Consider the following 21,187-nt stretch of genomic DNA (forward strand, 5'->3'; position numbering starts at 1 on the left):
ATGTAACCAGGAGCCAGAAGAAAAATTCTTTCTGTTGAGCTAAAATAGATATATAAGAAAGGAACAGGAAAGCTCATAGTTCCTCAGTTAGTATAGATTTCTTCAGCTGAGCATACTAAAATAGGAAAAGAATAAAGAAAGGGTTTACTTAGAGGCAGTCATGTAGACAAGAGCAAGATAAAACATTTAATAGCTTGTTAGACAAAATAAATAATTCTTATGATGATGTGGCTTAATGTAGCAAGTAAAAGTTAAATGGTGTTGAATGATAAGGCGAGAGAAGCTTCTTGGGTCTTAACATTTCTTAGGTGAAATATTAAGCTTGTTCTCTTACAAGTGCAGAGTCCCTGTTTCTTAAGAAAATTTTTTAAATTTTCACAGTGTTAAAATGACTGTGTTTTGACAGATTAAAGGAAAAGGAATCTGCATTCTTCCGTATTTTGTGGAATATTTTAAAAATACTGTTATTAGAAGCATAAACTCACGAACTTATAACAAATGTTGATAATGTTTTAGTGAGTCCAAATATTTATGACTGACATATTTGTAAAAATCTATCTGCTTGTAGTTGGTATGGTGAAATTTGTAGCTTAGATTGGTTCTCACTTCTGAACCTTTTCTCATTCTCCTTGCTATGTAGAAGAAAGCTTCACCAGTGAGATTTATGGTCATTATTTGGGTGTGTGTTAGAAAGCGGTTAAACAGGTAGAACTAACTCCTCATTAGCCTTTTAGAGATTATAGATGTAAACTTTCTTTTGGTTCACTTGTAAATAGCATATCATTCTTTTGGATTTTCAACCTTTAGAGTCACCTAAACTTTGGCAAAAGTTACTTAAAGTAGTTAATCAGCGCAGTATTCGGAAGTGTATGTAGTGCACTTAACTGTACTGTACTACATACAGTAGTATAGTACTTAACTGTATTGAAACTCACAATACTTCAGGTTTTTAAAAATCTGATTTGTTCCTACTATAGAAACAAGTATATTTTTGGGTTACACATTTATCCAGACATAATGCCTGATTATGTGTGGAAAGTACCATACTCAGTGTAGACAATCAGTATAGTTAATTATGTATTTACTCTGTTAAGCTTTCTAAAATTTGTATGCCAAATAAGAATATAGTAATTAACCACATAAAATGGATTTAATATAGTATCATAGTAAACTGTAACTTTTTTTAACTGTAGTATGTTTGGATGTTAAGGAAATTTTAATCAGAACTGTGGCATTGAGAAGCATTCTGAGGCCAAAAGTGTCAGATCTTTTTTGGGTACCTACTGGGCTAGAAGCTATGTGAGGGTATAAGGACATAGTCTTTTATTTACATTAGTCTCTGTAATGCTTAGCAGCTTGCTTTGCACATAAGAGGTGCTCAGAAAATATTTGTTGAATGAATACCAAGGGTCATATGATGACTTTCTTAACAACTGCTTTGAAAAATATTTCTTTTGATGCTTACTTTAACTGCATATTTCGTTGTAGGAAGCACTGTATCAGAGATTAATAAATAGTCTTTACTATCCTCCATATGATTTTTCTTTTTAAGGTGCCTTTCTCAACAACACTAGTGGCTTCTTAAACACTGATATGTGAAATACACTTACTTCTAGAACACGAATCATGGGCACCTGCCTTTTCTTTTCTCCCTCACCAAGTTGTTGCTGTGTTGGAAAGCCTCATAACTTTTGCTAGAATATTGTCTGACCTCAAAAGTTGTGTTTGTCATTTTCATTTCACAAAATCAGGCAGTTTTACCTCTGTTTTTAAAACCAGCATTTGACTTATGCAGTTGTATATGATGGATTATGTTTATTATCAAAGTACTTTTTTACTTTTGTTGTGTCAAATATGGTGTGTGTCAAGAATCTTGATGGAGAGATAGGTGAAATTTTCTAGTACTTAAAGAAAATGTCTTTCTCCTATGTCAATCACCTTCCAGGCATTTTGAATCAAGGGCAGAAGATTCTGACTTTCTCTTTCATGAATTCATGTAAAATGAAGTGTGAATTGTCTAGGAATTAGAGGAAAAAGCAATCATTATTACTAGTTGGTGGCATCAGAAATGACTTTAATGAAGAGGTTGAATAGTAGCTTAGGGTTTAAGGCTGAAATCTACTGATTTATTTAATCAGCTCTAAGATCTCACATGTTACAGTAAAAGGGCCTCAGTGTGGTGCAATTCCAGGAGTTCACCGTTCACACCATAAACTTCACCGTCCCAGTTAGCCTCTAGTTCTGGTATCCTGGAATAGTTTGTATGGTGGCTTTACAGAATTGTTTTCCAGATCATAAAAGTGAAATGTTTTCATTTTAAAAACTAGATAATCCAGAAAAGTACAAATATGTGAAAATTGCCCATAATTCCACCACTCCAACTTTATCAGAAGTTACATTTTATTGATCTAAGTTGTATATGTATATGTGCATGTACTTGTAAGAGGTTTAAGGATTTTTGTTTGTTTGTTTTTATTTTTTACCTTTTTGAGAACTAATACAAGTTTATTCCTACTCTAGGTGTTTTGTGGAAGGTAGGCAGAATTTAAATTTTCTCTAGTATGGAGAATCTGAAAACATTAACCTTCTTCATATTCTTCTTATTCCAACTTCTTTGGTTACACTCAATCCGACCTACACTAGAGTCATTTAAGTTTTAAAAAATACAGATACCAGGCTCCTGCCCCCTAGAGGGTTGGTTTTGTTTATTCTTTGGGGGGCCCAGGAATCAGTGTTTTCTAAAAGTTCCCCAGGTGATTCTCAAGCAGCTAGAGTTAAGAACCACTGGGTGCTCTAGCCTGTAGCTTGAAACTTAGCATCATTTTCATTCATCCCTTTCTGCCTGTTGGTTTGTTCTCTATACCTTACACAATTAGTTCTCTATTTAAATATATATGTGATTAATTCTCTATACAGTTTTCTATATATGTGATTAATTCTCTATACAGTTTTCAGAAAACTTTCATATTGCTTTACTTGACTTGCACAAAAATGCTGCGAGTTAAGCAGTACTACTTTCTTTTAATTGATAGCATTGAAAAGTAATCCATTAAGAACTCAGTTGCATTTTTGCTGCCTTCTTGTGCAAATGTTCACAGGTGTGTGTGGATGTTCAGTTTGGTTGTCTTTAGATGATAAAGTTAAGAGGTTTTTAAAATATATGTTTGGTATTTTTCAGATTTACTTTATTATATGAATATGAATTTATCTTTATGGTAGATTTTTAAAAAAATAATAAAATGACCTATAGGATGACTGCTATGTTTAAGACAATGTGCAAGTCAGAAATCTGATTTCTTTAATAGAAGAGAGGCTAAAACGCATATGCAAACAGTTAACACAAGACAATAGTACATGATTATTTTAAGATTTTGTGCAGTTGGGGAGAGGTTGTTGCTGGAAACATTAACATTGTTCTGTTTGGCCTGGTCTCTGAGTCTTATTCCCTCTTCTCTAACAGAAATTTTGTGACTGAACCTTTTCTGCATTTCATAACTTCCGTAAATGTTTAGTGGAAAAGTTACTCAGCCACAAAGTTTTTTGGCAAATTACTTTAAACTCTACTTCCTAAGTAGATTTTTTTGTTTTGTTTTTGTTTTTGGAGGTATTTCTGAACTTGAAAAGGAAAATTACCAACCCTTTTAAGAATTAGTTTGCCTTTGAAGGAGAAAACCAAATTTTCATCTTGAAATCTATATTCTTAATTCTGAAACACAAGTGTTCTGAAAATAAAGTTTTTTCTTAAGTTTGGCAAAAGTGAAGCTATTTATAATCTTATTTCCGTGATTAATTAAGAGTGTTCCAGAAGCCATTGGGAAGTTTAAATTAACAATTGGTATATACACTATTGTACTCTTTTAAAACCGGACAGTTCTAAAACGTGTCTGGCCCCAGTGGTTTCATTAAGGGTTTGTGGACCTATACAAACTTACGATGCATAAATAAGGAGGTGTTTTAGCATCTTTTTCCTTTGGTGTATTTTTACTTTTGACTCTGATTGTGCAAAGAACATTGCAGTGTATTTTATGTAATTTCAAGATAGCTGTATGTTACTACTATGATAGTTTGAGATGTGATAAGTAATTTTGCTTCCATTTTTTATTTTGCTATTCAGACTATCTTTATGCTCAATTTATTTTTTAGTTTTGTTCCTCAAAGCATTAGCTAGGCTTCTGTCTACATTGCACTTTCAGTTAGCTTCCTCATCCTGGTGGTGCTGCTTTCCTTTGGACCAATTCATATTTCTATGGTACATGCCAGATTTCTTGAAGGACAAAAGATTCATTTATTATTTTGTTATAGGACATGTCATAGCACAGGCTTACATGGGAGATTAAGTATAAATGGTTGCCGACTGTACAAAAATGTGCCTAAGCTGGTGGTGCTTGCTGAATTAAGTGGGATTTGATTTTTAAGTTATTTCTTATCTGTGACATCATAAAAGTTAGGAATCTCTAGATGTTCTTTGTAGTATCTTTCAACTCCAAGTTTACAGTCCTTACTGACAGTATGGGATTGTACATGATGCTGATTTGATTGGCATGTCACAGTGAGGGCTAAATAAAAGTCTGAACTTTGTTTACTGCTAGCGTCCAGCTTAGAAACTACACCATTATCATTCAAGATCTATGTAATGCTCATTACACAGCATTGTACTACGTTTTAGGCTGGATGATGAACATCATAGCTGTCTGAGAGGTGAATTATCTTTGTATGGGGGAGGGGTGATACTTTAAATTACAATATAGTTTCTAATTGAGCATGTGTAAATAAATACAGGTTATGAGAGCAGTCAAAAATTAGTGTGTAAAATGTCAGTTTATTGTGTGTCTGTCAGGTTATTACTAGTTTCATTAATGTTATGTTTGAAAAATCTTGTCCTTTTAGTTTTTATTTTTATAAGCTGATGACACATTGTGTCCAGTGCTTTCATGTGATACAATTGTTAAAAACAATAAAGGAAGCGATTTGGACCTTTCTCTGTATCTCGGCCGCTTGCTGCCTGTTTGTCATGGGACAAGTTACATAATCTCTGTGACTCTCTCATTTTAAAATCTTACAGATGTGGCCTGTGGAGCCTCTGTTTGTGCTAGAAGGATGGCTCACTGTAGCTAACGCTTGTGTCGTTTTGAGGAGTGGGAGTGGACCTGGGGTTAAACTGAAGCCCTGCCCTTACTAACTTTGTAATCTGATTAACTTTTCAGTATGTTGTAGAATGGGCTAGTTAAGAGGATAAAATACATGCATTAATATATATGAAGCATGTATCATAGTGCCTACACAGTGGAAGCTACTTAAGCAGTGGTAGTGACTGCATCTGTTGTTTTTGTTGATGTAGTGTAATTTGGTTTTCCTTTAAGTAAATTAAGGCAAGTGAAACTCGCCATGGAGTGTGTATAGTATTTGTAGCTTGTCATGCTGAGGGCTTCCATTTCAAAGATGGTATCTATAAATTGAGTTAACCACTTCTTACTAAAATAATGTCCTTTAAGTAGGTCATAGTAAGATGAAGTGGAAAGAATTTTAGTCCTGGAAATGAGAAGCCTTGGCTTCTAGGTCTGACAATGCCATTTACGAGCTTTGGGCAGGCTGTGTAACCTTGGTTCATTTTCTCTTTTGTAAAGTTGTGATTACTTGCCCTATGTACTGTGGGGTGCTAGAGAAAAATCACCTGAACTTTTTAAAAGTGCTTTGCAAATTATAATGCATTTTATATTTATAAATAGTAAATAGTATTTGCAAATGATCTGAAGGAATATCACTCAAAAGCTCTGCTCTATAGGTTATTTGGTGGTGTGGGTGTTGGGGGTGGGTGGTGGAATCTTGTAGCTTTAAAAAGCTTATTTCTTTTAAAAGCTTTAAGGTTTTATATTGTGGTGGTGGTTGTTCAATCACTCATTTGTTTCCAACTCTTTGCAACACTATAGGCTGCAGCACGCCAGGCTTTCCTGTCCATCTTCTGGAGCTTGCTCAAACTCATGTGCATTGAGTCGGTGAAGCCTTCCAACCATCTTGTCCTTTGTCGTCCTCTTCTCCTCCTGCCTTCAATCTTTCCTAGCATCAGTTCAGTTCAGTTCAGTCCTCAGTCGTGTCCAACTCTTTGCAAATCCATGGACTGCAGCATACCAGACTTCCCCGTCTATCACAGACTCCCAGAGTTGCTCAAACTCGTGTCCATTGAATTGGTGATGCCATCCAGGCATCTCATCTTCTGCCGTCCCCTTCTCCTCCTGCCTTCAATCTTTCCCAACATCAGGGTCTTTGCTAATGAGATGGCTCTTCGAATCAGGTGGCCAAGTACTGGAGTTTCAGCTTCAGCACCACTCCTTCCAATGAATATTCAGAACTGATTTCTTTTAAGATTGACTGGTTTGATTTCCTTGCAGTCCAAGGGACTCTTAAGTGTCTTCTCCAACACCACAGTTCAAAAGCATCAATTCTTCAGCGCTCCGCTTTCTTTATGGTCCAACTCTCACATCCATACATGACTACTGGAAAAACCATAGCTTTGACTATACAGACCTTTGTCGGCAAAGTAATGTCTGCTTTTTAATATGCTGTCTAGTTTGGTCATAGCTTTGGTCATTGCTTCCCAAAAAGCAAGCATCTTTTAATTTCATGACTGTAGTCACTGTCTGCAGTGACTTTGGAGCTCAAGAAAATAAAAGTCTGTCACTGTTTCCACTGTTTCCCCATCTATTTGCCATGAAGTGATGGGACCGGATGCCATGATCTTAGTTTTCTGAATGTTGAGTTTTAAGCCAACTTTTTCACTCTCCTCTTTCACTTTCATCAAGAGGCTGTTTAGTTCCTCTTTACTTTCTGCCATAAGGGTGGTGTCATCTGCATATCTGAGGTTATTTATGTTTCTCTCTGCAATCTTGATTCCAGCTTGTGTTTCATCCAGCCCAGCATTTCACATGATGTACTCTGTATGTAAGTTAAATAACCAGGGTGACAGTATACAGCCTTGGTGTACTCCTTTCCCAGTTTGGAACCAGTCTGTTGTTCCATGTCCGGTTCTAACTGTTGCTTCTTGACCTGCATACAGGTTTCTCGGGAGGCAGGTAAGGTGGTCTGGTATTCCCATCTCTTTAAGAATTTTCCACAGTTTGTTGTGATGCACATAGTCAAAGGCTTTAGCATAGTCAGTGAAGCAGAAGTAGATGTTTTTCTGGAACTCTCTTGCTTTTTCTATGATCTGTGATAGAACAGTTTAGTAAGCTGTTTCTCACCTGATACTGTTTTATTTTTTAAGGAAGGAACATCTCCCTCATTGCCCTCTAGTAACTTCTAATTGTGTTTTCTCTAAAATACAAATGCCACTAAGTTCTACATTTTGTTTCTCTTTTGTTTCACACAAGCCCTCAGGGATATGAAGACCTCTTTTACCTCAGTGGATAAAAGAAAACTCTTTACTTTTCATCTTTTCACATACCTGGAAGAACCTGTATCTTGTTCCCTTTTTATCTCTCATTCATGGAAAGGATTTCCAGTTGGGATTAGATGGAAGATAGGAGCTGGTGAAGAGACATGGGAAAGGGAGTTAACCTAATTTTTTTTTATAATTACCTCACAGCCAAACTCTCTCCTCTGGGGTCATGGAAGCTTGAGATAGGTATGTGGCAGTTCCTGTTTTAGGCCAAGGAAAGGTTGATTAGTTGGCCTCAGGAGAAAACATCCATTAACATCTGGAAATAAATAAATTTTTAAAAACTTAATAGTAAAATTTTAACAGCTGTGATTTTTTTTAAAACAGCATTTCTGATAGATTATGGGTTATCTAAGTGGATATTTATGGACTTGCTTGAAAACACAAACTTTTAGCCTTGGATCTGTGGAAAATTTGTGTGTGTGTGTGTGTGTGGCACTTTTAGCCTTGGATCTGTGGAAAACGTGTGTGTATGTGAGGCACTTTTAGCCTTGGATCTGTGGAAAATGTGTGTGTGTGTGTGTGTGTGAGGCACTTTTAGCCTTGGATCTGTGGAAAATTTGTGTGTGTGTATGTGTGAGGCACTTTTAGCCTTGGATCTGTGGAAAATGTGTGTGTGTGTGTGTGTGTGTGTGTGTGTGTGTGTAAAACCTTGAAAAAATTCCAACCACCAATTTTCACAGTTTTGAAGTTGAGGGTTGGGTCAGGGAGACCTGTAGTCTATCTGGAAGCTGTTAACAGTTTTCAGTCTGAAGTAATTTGTACTTACCTTAAATCAGTTAAATCAGTCATCATGTTAAAGCATGACTTAATATTTAGGCCTTTAGAGAAACACAAAATAAGCATAAAAGCAGTCACTGTACTTAAGATATTTCTTTAAATGGTGAGCAAGTGGTACCCGACAGAACAAGGCAGTATATCATCAGCTGATCATGGATTGTGAGGTGTCAAGTGTGAGAATTTTATTTTAGAGAAAGCTTGTTGACAGGAAGAACTTAGGAAGGTTTTATGAGGGATATGAGTCTTGAATTTAGCTATCAGGTGTCTGGTTATGTATACAGTTAGTAGAGTACTGTTGAAAGGTGATGCTACTTCTGGGAGAATTGAAGATAGAGAATTTGACTGGTGTAAAGAAAAATGGATCTCATATGTCAAGTCAGTGAAGATGATGGTTCATATGTAGGATTAATTATTTGCACAGTTTATTTTAGTGAAACGAAACAGCATGACATTGTTCATAAAGATTTTTTTTTTTTGGTTTGGGACAGCCATGGCCAGGTGGTTTATAAGCAGTTGGCATTTGCTTTGTCAGATGATTTGGGAGTGGAGAGTGGTACCTCGGGGTAAACTTGTCTGAATGTTTTTTGCTCTTAAAGTAATAAAATATTGGTTGTTAGCCCATTTTCCTTCTTTCGCAGGTAAAAAACAGGAAGCAGATGAGTTGAGTGGAGATGCTTCTGTGGAAGATGATGCTTTTGTCAAGGTAAAGTGTTAATTACACAGGTTAAGATGTCTGTTTTGAGCCTAGTATTTTGCATGATGAATTCATGCATTTTGCTTTAACAATAGGCACTGAAATATGTTAGTAAATAGGTATAGAGATATATAATATTGTCAGTATTACTAATTCTCATAGTTGAGAAATATAATAAATAACTTTAGTTAAATGAGACAAAGCAAAGAATGTTTGTTGGGGGAGACATAGGGGCCAGAGGAACAGGTACAGGACAATTGATACCTTAGTTCCTGGACAGGGTACTGCCCATCACATTTAGCTTTTGTATATATTAATAATATACAGAAATCAGATTAATGTAGTCTTTAAAATGGAGAAAGTTGCTGATGTATTGCTACTTGGTGAAGATCAGATTAAGAAATATGTTTTGCCCATTAAAGATAAATAAGCCAGGTCTTTATTGGCTAAAAAAGAATGTCCAACTAGGAGAACAGAGTATGTAATTTTAATTGAGGTTGTGGCTGTTCTATATACTGTTACTTTTAATCATAGTTTTTATTGTTGCTGTTTCATTTTAATGAAATGTGATCTCCTATTGACTGATCATTAGGTCTTAAGTAGTGTGGCATTTGCAGGAATTATTTAATAAGCATAGTTCCTTTTAAATTACATACGTTTACACCCCATGTATTCTGTTTTCTGTACAGTTTCTGTTCAATTAGGTCATATTGCCATAACATCTCGGATGTCTGTGTGGTCCACCATGAAGTCAGCTCATGTCCCTTTACTCACTCATTTCCTACCATCTAACTCTCTACCCTCCCCACACACGCAGGCTACACAGGTACCATGTACCTCACTCTTTGTATCTTGCACTTTGACGGCAGGCACAGAGAGAAAGAGATGTTTGGTTGAAGAGTTAGCCCTGAAATCAGGTAATTCAAGAAATATGTGCTCAGGGATCCATTAAAATGGGTGATTGCATGCCTATAACCGGCTTTTTTTGAGCCTTTAAGGACTGTTCAGTCTTTGTATTCTGTTATCCTTGTGGTATATCTTCTGTTAGGTTTGTTCCTTTGCTCTCATTTTCTCTAGCTGTCTTCACTAGTGAGTGTATGATTAAGCCAAAACTACCCATAAGCTGGAAAAACATTGTGACTTAGTAAAAAAACCCTTTTAGTTTTCAAATTTCTAACTTCCTTTCAGCTCTTCAGTGAACAAAAATGTTTTAGTCATTTAAAATGTTACGAGGAGATGTAATATTGCTGTCTTATATGTACCACAAAGGATGCCTTTGTTTAATTATTAAATGAACCTGGTCATACTGTCTAAAAGAACAAAATAACTTTTACAAAATAATATTTAAATGTATCGTTACTTTTTTGTATTTCTTTTTCCCTTTGGAGGTATCCTCATGTGTGGTAAATATGATAGAAACAAAGTGAACATACTTGCCTTGTCTCTCAGAGCTGGTAGTTTTGGAGTTTATACAGTGATGGTGGGTAAATACCACCTAGTGTGTAGATATGTGAGTGCTGTAGATACTTCTACTTGTAGGTGAGGAGAGTAGTCAGAATTGTCCCTTCAAAGTAGATGACGCTCCCTAGTGACTTCCCTTGTTTTGTTTTTTTGTTTTGCACCAATTATTCTGCCATCGTATAACCAACCACCTACTCCATTTTCACTTCCCAGTGTTCCCCCGCTCATAGGTAGATAAATTGGTTAAACCTGCTGTCCCAGAGATGACCTGCTCCCCAAGCACTGCACATTCCAAACAATCGTGTTTCTTTTCTGTGCCTACCTTCCCAGAAATTTCTAGTCCCTCATTGCAGTTCATCTATGAATAATTAATAGTTATACCCCTACACTTTTCCCCTTTTAACCGAGAAACCTTAAAATCTGTTGGATTTACCATGAGGGTAGGAAAGGAGGAAGAATGTCCATTGCTTTCAACCCTTTGTCTGCAGTTAATGAGAGAGGGAACTAGACTGATTGCTGCTTTTCTTTATTTCTACTGAGGTACCCTTATATCCATAAACTTTGAGGGGCAAACAGATATTCTTTCCTTCACAGAGAGAATCCCAATCTAAGTTCCCTTGCTTAATTGGCTTTGTGGCATGATGGTTGATTTCAAAACTAATACATTAGATTAGTTATTTGCATATTTGTAAGAACAGGCATTGGTGTAACAGTTGGGATTCCTTATTATACATTAGAAATAAAATTTATATTATCATATATAAGATGTCCACAGTCTTTGCAGATAAACCAAACTGTGGCATGTAGAGAAAAGAAGTCATTTCTTTGAAGCCATGTCTTATAGGAAAGCTTATAGGATGTGACTTGGTAAATATTATAACTGGAACTTGAGAGCAATCCAATTAGTGTATATGTATTTCAGTGTAAGTGATTTGGGAACTCAGATGCATAGTTTAATGACCTTGGTATTAGACCCCCCTCTATTTTTAAAGGCACAGTTAGTATGTAATATAAAATGACTGAACTTTGACTTTGGGAGTAATGTCAAAATATGATAGAAGTGAAAACATTTAGAGATGTAAATTACCAAAAAGGTTTGGTGGATAGCCCCCAGTACTTTGCCTCGAATTGTATCAAATTTTCTTACCATTAAAAGGACTGTGAATTGGAGAATCAAGAGGCACATGAACAAGATGGAAATGATGAACTGAAGGACTCTGAAGAATTTTGTGAAAATGAAGAAGAAAATGTGCATTCCAAGGAGTTACTTTCTGCAGAAGAGAACAAGACTGCTCATGAATTAATAGAGGCAGAAGCAGTAGAAGATATAGAAAAAGAGGACATCGAAAGTCAGGTCTTTAGCCAGTTTTTTTAAGATGTGACACAAACTAAGTACTAAATAATAAAAAAGTATTTTTCTAGTTCAATGGGGAAGTCACAGAACTTTCAAAAAATATACTTTTAAAGTTACTTATAAATCACTCAGAATCCTGCAATCTAAGATGACCTTTCAATTTTTGCTTATTATTTTCCACATATGTATATGTTTTTACCTAGTGGTTATCATGCTATAAATTGCTATTTAGTCTATATATTTTCATGTAACATATAATGACTTCAAAATTTGTACATTACATCATAATTTACTAGACTGTTGCCTGGGTGTCTAATAGCTACTCTTTTAATTTGGGGTATTTAAGTTTTAAGTTGTTTACTATCCCACTATGAAAGAGTGTACCAATTTAACACTGACCTTGCCAACATTACCAGATAGTTTTTTTTTCCTACTTTAGTAGATGTAAAAGATTAATTTGCATTTATTTGGTTATTATCAAAGGTGGGGAAAATTACTTATGAAAGGTTAACTTAAAAGATTTAAAGACATAATTTTTAAATCTTTTCTTTGAATGAAATAGACCATTTGTCCTGCTTTGAAGTATGTTAGTACATCTTAAGAAAATCAGTGGATGAGGGGGTCAGTATTCACGGTTAGAACACTGTGTTCTACCTAGCTTAATAAATGAAGGGCTCATGAAGGACTTCTAATTCTTTTTTTTGTCTCTAATTCTTTTATCAAAGTGACTAAGCTTTTATGTTGGCATAAAAATATAGTCTGAATTAAGCATTGGCTAAGCCATGGTATCTATAGACATTGCACAGAACATGAGGCAAGTGATAATCGGGTGTAGCATAAAAGTGTTCTCATGTTACTCAGATATTTTGTAAAGCAAAGCTATTGTATACCCTTTTACTTAGGAAATTGAAGCTCAAGAAGGTGAAGATGATACCTTTCTAACAGCCCAAGTAAGTTTACATTTAGTCCTATGAATTTGATATTGTTGGGTGGAAGGGCTTGGAAAAGGAATCTTATTTTGACTTCATAATTATTTAATTCATAAAATTGCCTAAAATATAATACTGAGTTACATGGTGTATACAAAATACTTTAAATTGGTGGCTGAAATTTCTCTTGCTGTGGAGATAATTGGAAGTTATTACAATAAGGTTCCTACCATTTTCAAAATAAAAATAAAACCAGTCTATCCTTTTTCTAAAACATAAGTCTAGTTATCAGTTTTTTGGGAAGCCTTCATCCTCCTTGATTTTTTTTTTTTTTTTGGTCACTTTGGTATGAAATAAATCATTTAAAAGTACTAATATCCTATTAAAACTTTAAAATTTTGTTAATTTAACACCCCTACGATAAATATAGTATAAAAATTATAAAAATCTCCGTTTAACTAATTTACTTGGGATATGTGTATACATGTGGATGTGTGTGTGTATGTGTAGAAAATGATTTCTATTGTGTATTAGATTTTGTTTTTGGTCTATGTGATATGCATAGTGTACATTTTAAAGCATGATGTACAGATGGTATAAACAGACATTTATAGCTCAATTTCTGTATTAAAAATTAGCCTTTGTCTTTTTCCCATTTGTGTGCTCAAGAATACCTTGTTCATGTACCCTCTTTAAATAGTACACTTTCAAATAGAGATGGGGTTCCCATTCTCTCTGTTTATTAGATTTAGGAAAAACAGTGATCAGGTGTGCTATTTCCTCACTGTAATATTTGCTGCAAGGGTATATAATGTGCTGTATATTCATAGCCTGCTTAGCTGTTTACTTCTGGTCACTCCTTTTTTACCCCAGCTCTCTTTGTTTGGATTGCTGGTGAGGCTGTATATTGGTTCTCTGTGTTCATTGTAATGGGAGAAATTGCATTTCTGGGGGAAATGTTTTTGGTAGTTTGGAATATTCAGGAAGGAAATGTTAGGACTGTGAAAGTCTGTAGAGTTCCCCCCATACTATCCTCAGGTATGTTCATTTTTGAATGATGAAAAATAGATGAGGAAGATTAACTCCCAAATTGGAGGAGTACCTTTTCTAGATATTACTAATTTGCAAAACAGTAGAGTTGAACTCTTCATATTCATTGACAAAAAAAAAAAAAGTTTTTTAATTTTCATCAAGGGCCTCTCCTTCCATTGCACAAGTTGGAGTGTGTGAAGGGTTACATCTGAGTGTCCCCATTCTCATAATAGATTATGTATTTATTATAAAAATCTAACAGAAGTATCTTAAGGAATGAGTTCCTTTTTTTAATTTTTGCAAATTTTTATGGGCTTGATTTGGCCTTGCTCTCCTATTCCATCCTGAGAGGGAAAGAACCCTTATTTACTTCTTATCAAAGGGCAGGTTTTGCTTATTGTATCAGGGAGGTTGCATCTTCAGAGAAGTAAAATGACCTTTTTTCCTCTTCCTTAATGATGTATGGTAGAATATGTAGAAATATATATGAATCTATCTCCATTCCATCATGATTTTGATGCTTCTAAGCATGACTAATGGATGTGTTGTCTTGCTGTGCATGTTAAGGAGTACTGCACAGAGTATAACCCGTTACAAGCTTCTGCTGCTCGCAGTTCAGGGCAGTATTGTTTCATCTATAACATTCACTTTTCCTTTTCTGCACTATTTTGAAACAAATTCCAGACATATTTTGCCTTAAAACATTCAGTGTATATCTCTGAAAGAGAACTCTTTTATTTTTTACATTATTATTCCTAATATATGATTTTTTAAAATATCTTCAAATACTCAGTTTTCCTTTTTTTTTTTTTTTTCAGAAAGCTTTATTTGAATCTGTTTATTTGTTTGATGCAAATAAGATCGAGATACTGTTATTGATTGAAATGTCTTTTAGGCCTCTTTCAATCTATAGGTTTTCTGTTCATCTCCCCCCTCCACTTTATTTGTTAAAGAAATTGAGTTGTTTATCGTATAGAGCAAGAGGTGGCAAAGTTTTTCATTAAAGGCTAGGTAGAAAATATGTTAGCTGTGTGGGCCTGATGGTCTGTTACAGCTATTCAGCTCTGCCACTGAGTGTAAAAGCAGCTACAGGCATTAAGTAAATGAATGGACATGGCAGTTTCAATAAAAATAGCTACATAAAGCATCTCGCATAGTTTGACACCCCCTGTCATTCATAGAGCTTCTAACGTCTGTATTTTGCTGGTTATGTTCCTGTGAATTTAGTCAACATGTTCCTCTGTTTAGTGTATTTCCTTTAAATTGTTGTTTATAGGATCCTGAGGCTATCTGATTCCAAAACCCCTATCCCCATCCCCACAAGAGATACAACTAATAGGTAGTGTTATATTCTTCTATTTGGATACACATAATGTCTGACTGTATCTTTTTGGTGATGGTACCAGTCATTGATGATCTATATTACACTGATTTAATTAATCAAAGTGGTGGTATTCTTTTATTTTCTTTATTTGTTAGCTGGAATGTTCCTTGGGAAAAAACTTCTCATCTATTATTTGGTTACCTTGTGGTATCATTTACAAAGAAAAGCCAGGATATATGTTTGATTATTTTTCCTTTATTTAACAGTTTTCAAAATAATGAGTTGGTTCATGAGCATCTCTGATAGTGACTGATTTTTATTTTCTTTTTGTCCCTTTGTTTCATTTTGAACTCATGGATTTAAATACTTTTAGTGTATTTCAATCCATTGTAGTTATTATCCTTATTAATACTCAGATTGTCCTATCTATAGCCAGTGAGAATCTCTTCAGGCTGTTTCTTTAATCCTTTCCTTTTTTTTTCCCTTTAATCCTTTCAACGTGATCCATGTAGTCTTTATTTCCTTGCTCTCTGGTTCAGATTTCTATTTCCTACTCCAGACCTGTAATTAGCCACTTCCATTTACTGGTAAATGGTATTTTGAGACAATAATCTTGATGGTAGGGGTGGGGTGTTCATTGCCTCTGGGTTGTTCATATTTTGTAGGCCTTTTCAATGTACAGTGTTAGAGAATGTGTTTTTTATTTGTTTCTGTTGGTTTTTTTACTTTTAAGATAAAATAGATTTTGAGTTCATAAGGTATGCTTCTAAGTTAATTATTTTGTTTATCTCACAGTATATGTACAATAGTCCTAGGATGATAATACCAGCACCATCAGCAGTGTGATTTCTGCAATAAGTTTTTTTCCACTCAAGTTATCTCTCTTATAAGGATATACCCTCTAGGAATGAACAAATCAGTGTGTTTTAGATTAGCTTTCTATATGATCACAAACTAATACATATATAGGTTCAATATTTAAGTATAGTTTTTTTTTTTAATTTTAATCTGTAACTTCTTGTGAATCTATAATTATTTCAAAATAGATATTTTAGTTTTATAATTTTTAAAAATATTTACATGATTCCAAAGTCAAATCTAAGAAAGGATACATTCTAAAAAGTCCCCTTTACCCATCCCCTTATTGGTGAATTTTTTTAAATTCAGGATTAATTGCTTTATTCCTTGTCTTTAAAAATATAAGTAAATAGGCAAGTGCATTTATATAGGTATCTGTTTATTTAAAGCTAGTCTTCAGGCTTTGACTTGAAGCTTAGAGCTTTACCTTTTAGGTGTTAGCCTCTGGGCAGTTTGTCATACCAGGTAGAATTTGGTTCACATTCTACTTCTGTTAGTTACTTAAAATATTGTGACTTTGAGTGTGTTCTCTTAGTCCATTTCTATGTCTGTAAAATGAACATTGTAAGTCTTACCTGCTAGGTTGATATGAAGAGCAATCTTATATCCTTCACATAGTACATGTGTAATTAGTGATTACTTGTGGTATTGTTTTACTAGCTTGGAGATATCAGTTATTTAGAATTGTTTGGAAAATTTTCTATTTGCCCTTGCCCCAAAGTTTCATCAACTTGAAGTACCTTCCCCTTTTTGTCATATGAAGTCTGTATAACTCTCAAAGCCAGATTTATCTCTGTCTCTTCTGTAAAGCTTTCCCTTACATAGTGTTTTACTGTTTACAGAGAACTTTTTACACCCACTGTCTTATATAATCCTGTATATCCTATTTAGGTCATATGTTATCTCTAATTTACAGGTAAAGTTCACCTAGGTAGATGACAGTGCTGTTGTTTAGTCGCTCAGTGTGTGACTCTTTGCGACCTCATGGTCTGTCCAGGCTCCTCTGTCCATGGGATTTCCCAGACGAGAATACTGCAGTGGGTTGCTGTTTCCTTCTCCAGGGGATCTTCTTGACCCAGGAAGATCACAATATCACAGAGTAAAACTGTTTCAGTGGTAAAGATAGAATAAATACCTACATATCTTGGTGCCTAGTCTGTATTCTTTTCATAAGTAACTCCACACTAGTAAATGTTTTCTGAATTCCATTGTACTTACACAGTGCTGCCGTTAAACCCTCTGCCTACGTAAAATGAGCAGTTAGTTAAGTCCCTCCACTTAAAAACAGCAGTGTCTCACAGTACATTTATTCAGTAAACTCATTCAACAAATATTTATGAAGTACTTATTATGTGCCAGTATTATTTCCCATGGTCTTTAGCGTATTTCCAGGTAGGTAATAGGCAGTTGGTGGTTTAGGGTTATGTTGACGGTTTATTGTAAATTAGTCAGACTGAATACAGCGTTTATGTACAAGTCAAGGCAGAGGAGGCCTTGCAGAAGATGCCTCCTTACTTAGCGCTTGTGTGTAAATCGCAAGACTAACCTTTGGGAAGGGTCCGAGAATGGGTAGAAAGTAAACTTTGTTAACTGAAAAGCAAGTCCTAGGTTTGTCTTTATCATTAGTCATTGCTGCTCCTAGAATGAAATAAAAATAGAGAAACTTTCTGTATGATTTTTGCAGTCAAATGCTCTACCTCTGAGCTATACTCCCCTGTATGATTTTTGACACTTAAGGGTTGTAGATCCCATTACAAAGACAAACAACATGAACATTATAAAGCATTTGCTTCATTTCATATGTGAAATATTATGTTTTTTCAAGATAAACTAAAAAAAGTAGTTAATTAAAAGGATGCTTTTTCATTGTGGTTACTTATTTACCATATTCCTCATTCTGAAAAAACATGTTTTCAGTGGAGGAAAATTATTTTGAAATCAGGCACGTATCATGTCTGTGCATATTCAGGGAAATTTTCCCAGTATCTTTTTTATATTTCTTTGTTTTTTTATTGCAGGAAATGATTGAACCTTAGTAGTTCTATGTTTACTGCACATAGAAATATAATGCAAATATGCACTGGTGTGTGGCTCATCTTTTCTACTAATCCTAGTTGTTTTTGCTCTCCACCCCCATTGTAATCAGTTTGTTTTCTAGAAATTGGCTCAGATTCTTTTCCTTGGGTCATTTAAGTGTATGTAATAAGGCTAGTGTTACCATTTGTTTAGAAACTAAAGTTATGAAACCCTTCAGAAGACCTGTTAAGTGATTAGGATAGATACCTAAAAACCAGCAAAAGTAAGGCAAACCTTACTGATGGTTTTAGCAGCTAGAAATAACATTTCTACTTGGAAGAAAGTACAGCAGAAAGATTTTGTTACTGTAAAACATCACAGTATTTTAAAAAAATGTTTTTTAAAATAGCAAATACTTTTGACTGTTTCTTTTTTTCCTTGAACCTTATCGATACTGAATCTCTAAAAGAGTAACTTGGAAGTGGTGTGCTGTTGAATTACAAGTAGATGAAGAAGCAAGTTGCATTCTTTTAAGTTTTTTTGTTCTTCTTTTAAGTAAAAGTGAAGATATTCCAGTTTATTTATCCCTTTAAGATAAATTACTAAACTAAAAGAGAATTTGGGAGAAAAAGATTTTTTCAGTAGTTCCAGCATAACTCATCCTTTCTTTGCTGCCACTGCCTGCCACTCCACCCTGTCAAATCATTTTTCTTTCCTTTCCAAATGTTGCACAATAAAAATATAATGATTAAAACTGAATTCCAGTATAACAATTAGGAGATTATTAGAGCACAGTATAATGGACGTATACAATAGGAGTCACATTGCTACTAATTAGTAATCTTCTTTTGTACTGTTTCTACATACTAAGCTTGTGGCTTAATTGTTTCAGTGTTTTCACTTTCCTTCATATTACTTTAATTTGTAAAACAATTGGTCATTCCCTAAATGGGGCACGTATATGTCAGCTTGAAGTTGAAAACTTATTTTAAATGATTTCTTAGAAATATACTTGTTATCCAAATTAGCTGGGCATATGATAAAATATTTGTTATTTTTAAGAAATGTGGACTTACATGAACCTAAAATTGTTAGGAGATACATGTGGCATTTAAAATTTTGTTTACAGTTAAATTTTGCCTAAAGTCTAATTTCACTGATAGGCTGTCACTCTCAGGCACAGTTCTTAATTTGTAGTCCCTGGACCAAAAGCATCAGCATCACTGAAACTTGTAGAGATGCAAATTTCCAGGCTCTACTCCAGTCTTGAATCAGAAACTGTGGGGTTGGTGCTCAGCAGTCTGTTTTAACAGTCACTCCAGGAGATTCTGATACAAAATCAAAGTTTGAGAATCACTCCTTTGAGGCTTTGCGTTTGGTAACCTCACACCATCTTGACTAAATGTGATCTACTTATACTCAGCTTTTATTTTAAAAGTTGTAAGTTAAAACATACCTTAATTTTATGCATATTCGTTATGATCTTTAATTTTGGGAAATGTTTCTATCTTGTTATAATTTGTTATTTTTGCAGTATTTTGCTTGGTGTAAATATTTTCTTCTTTGTGATATTCCTGTTTTCAAGCCATTACGTGCTTAATTTTAGATTACATGATGTCACATATATAAAAATTAAAATATCACATATTTAAAAATTAAAATCAGTCATTTAATAAAATTATTAACTTGTTTTGATTACCTGTAGCACAAATACCATTTTTAAAGTGGCTGACCATCAGTGTGTGTATGAAACAATGAATTCATTTTTAACAGATAGAAAGGAATGAAGAATTTGAAACTACTCTTGTCATTCTTCTTACTTCTGAGATGCCTAAATTGGGAATATTCTCTGTTTATTTGTTTATTAATATGCATTTCATCCCTTGCAAAAGTATGTCTTCATGTTATATTTTCTGGTACATTTTGAATAGTATGTCCTAAAAGTGTCTTTGAACTGAGTCATGTGAAATAATCAGGGCAGGCTTTTTATTGGCGGCTTTTTGCATCTCTTTCTCTCTTTTTTCGGCCATGCCTCATGGCTTGTGGAATCTTGGTTCCCAGACCAGAGATTGAACTCCAGCCTGGCAGGGAATTCCTAGCAACTTTTTGATAAGAGTAAGATTTGGGTAATTGAAACCAGTTTTGAGTAGGGAGATTAAATATTCCAGTTTATTGTTGATAAAACCATTGATATATTTGCCTGTTTTCTTGTCTTAGTCATGTATACTAGACATATGCTACATGTTTCTCTGTGTTTTGGTTCTGATTGGAATATCTTGTGTTTGTTAGTAATAGGTGTCTTTAATTAATATTACTCTACAATTTAACTTGGTATTGTACTATTACTGAAATCCAGTTTTAAATGAGTTCATTTTACATTTGATTATTCTTTGACTTTCAGGATGCTGAGGAAGAAGAAAATGAGAAAGGTATGTTTGATGCTAAGTAGAGTTTAAAAATTGGTGACATTTAGAAAAATAGTAAACTGAAAATAAAGCATTCCTTATTCAAAATCTTATTTTTGAAATGAGTTTATTTTCAAATTTATCAATTTAGTGAATTAAGTTAGCACCTTGATTTTATTTTTTAATTGGTTTAATTTTCTTTTTAACATTTTGAAGACATGTTCTAACTTAATGGTACATATCAGTTACTGTGGTGGACAATGCCATTTTTTGTTTAGCCTAATTTAAATTTTATTTTTAAAACCAACTTCTAGCATACGGTAAGTTGATTATATCCTTAAGACTGGCACTGCAGTAACTCATACGTGCTTACCGGTAATCCTAGTATGGAATGGATAATTAATTTTACAACTAGTCCTAAAATTGTTGGGTGACCAGGAGACTGACTTTTTGTTTGCTGCTTGGAGAAATTTTGTACAGTCTTCTGACTGTTTCAGTAGTTCTGGAGACCTATCTTATCCAATACAATTACAGGGACATCAGTAGCAATATATGTGGTTGGTCTGAGGTTATAGAAGAGCTCTTGGAAGGACGTCCAGGGATCCTCCTACTTTGGACTAGAAAGGACATGGAACAGGCAGAATAAAAAACCTAGAAGCAATAAATGAAGTAAAGCTATCAACTGAAAATCTCAGATGCTCGAGGCCTTTCGCTTTTGGGTGAATGCAAGACATCTTTGAAAATGGCAATTGCAGGACTGACTGGACAGGATGAAGCCTGGAAATGACCACTTTCTTAAATATTATGAAGCAGACCATCTTTGGAGCCTCTTGCAGCAGTTTTCGGACTACACAGGAATAAGAAGAGTGAAAAAGATGAGGCCCTGAATACTTTGAAGACTG

General features: G+C 34.5%; 1 protein-coding gene across 3 annotated transcripts in view; it reads left to right on the top strand.

The window, feature by feature from the left end:
- Positions 1-21,187, top strand: part of SLTM (SAFB like transcription modulator) — a 43,442-nt gene that overhangs the window by 3,557 nt on the left and 18,698 nt on the right. For 2 of the 3 annotated variants that reach the window (XM_020882635.2, XM_020882637.2), the window contains exons 3-6: positions 8,851-8,915; positions 11,524-11,721; positions 12,624-12,671; positions 20,282-20,309. In XM_020882635.2, coding sequence (XP_020738294.1) covers positions 8,851-8,915; positions 11,524-11,721; positions 12,624-12,671; positions 20,282-20,309 — 339 coding nt within the window. The remainder of the gene's footprint in view (positions 1-8,850; positions 8,916-11,523; positions 11,722-12,623; positions 12,672-20,281; positions 20,310-21,187) is intronic. The other variant, XM_070469220.1, reaches the window with a different exon arrangement.

The sequence above is a fragment of the Odocoileus virginianus genome, chromosome 6, assembly GCF_023699985.2.
Source record: "Odocoileus virginianus isolate 20LAN1187 ecotype Illinois chromosome 6, Ovbor_1.2, whole genome shotgun sequence".
Classification (NCBI taxonomy): Eukaryota; Metazoa; Chordata; class Mammalia; order Artiodactyla; family Cervidae; genus Odocoileus; species Odocoileus virginianus.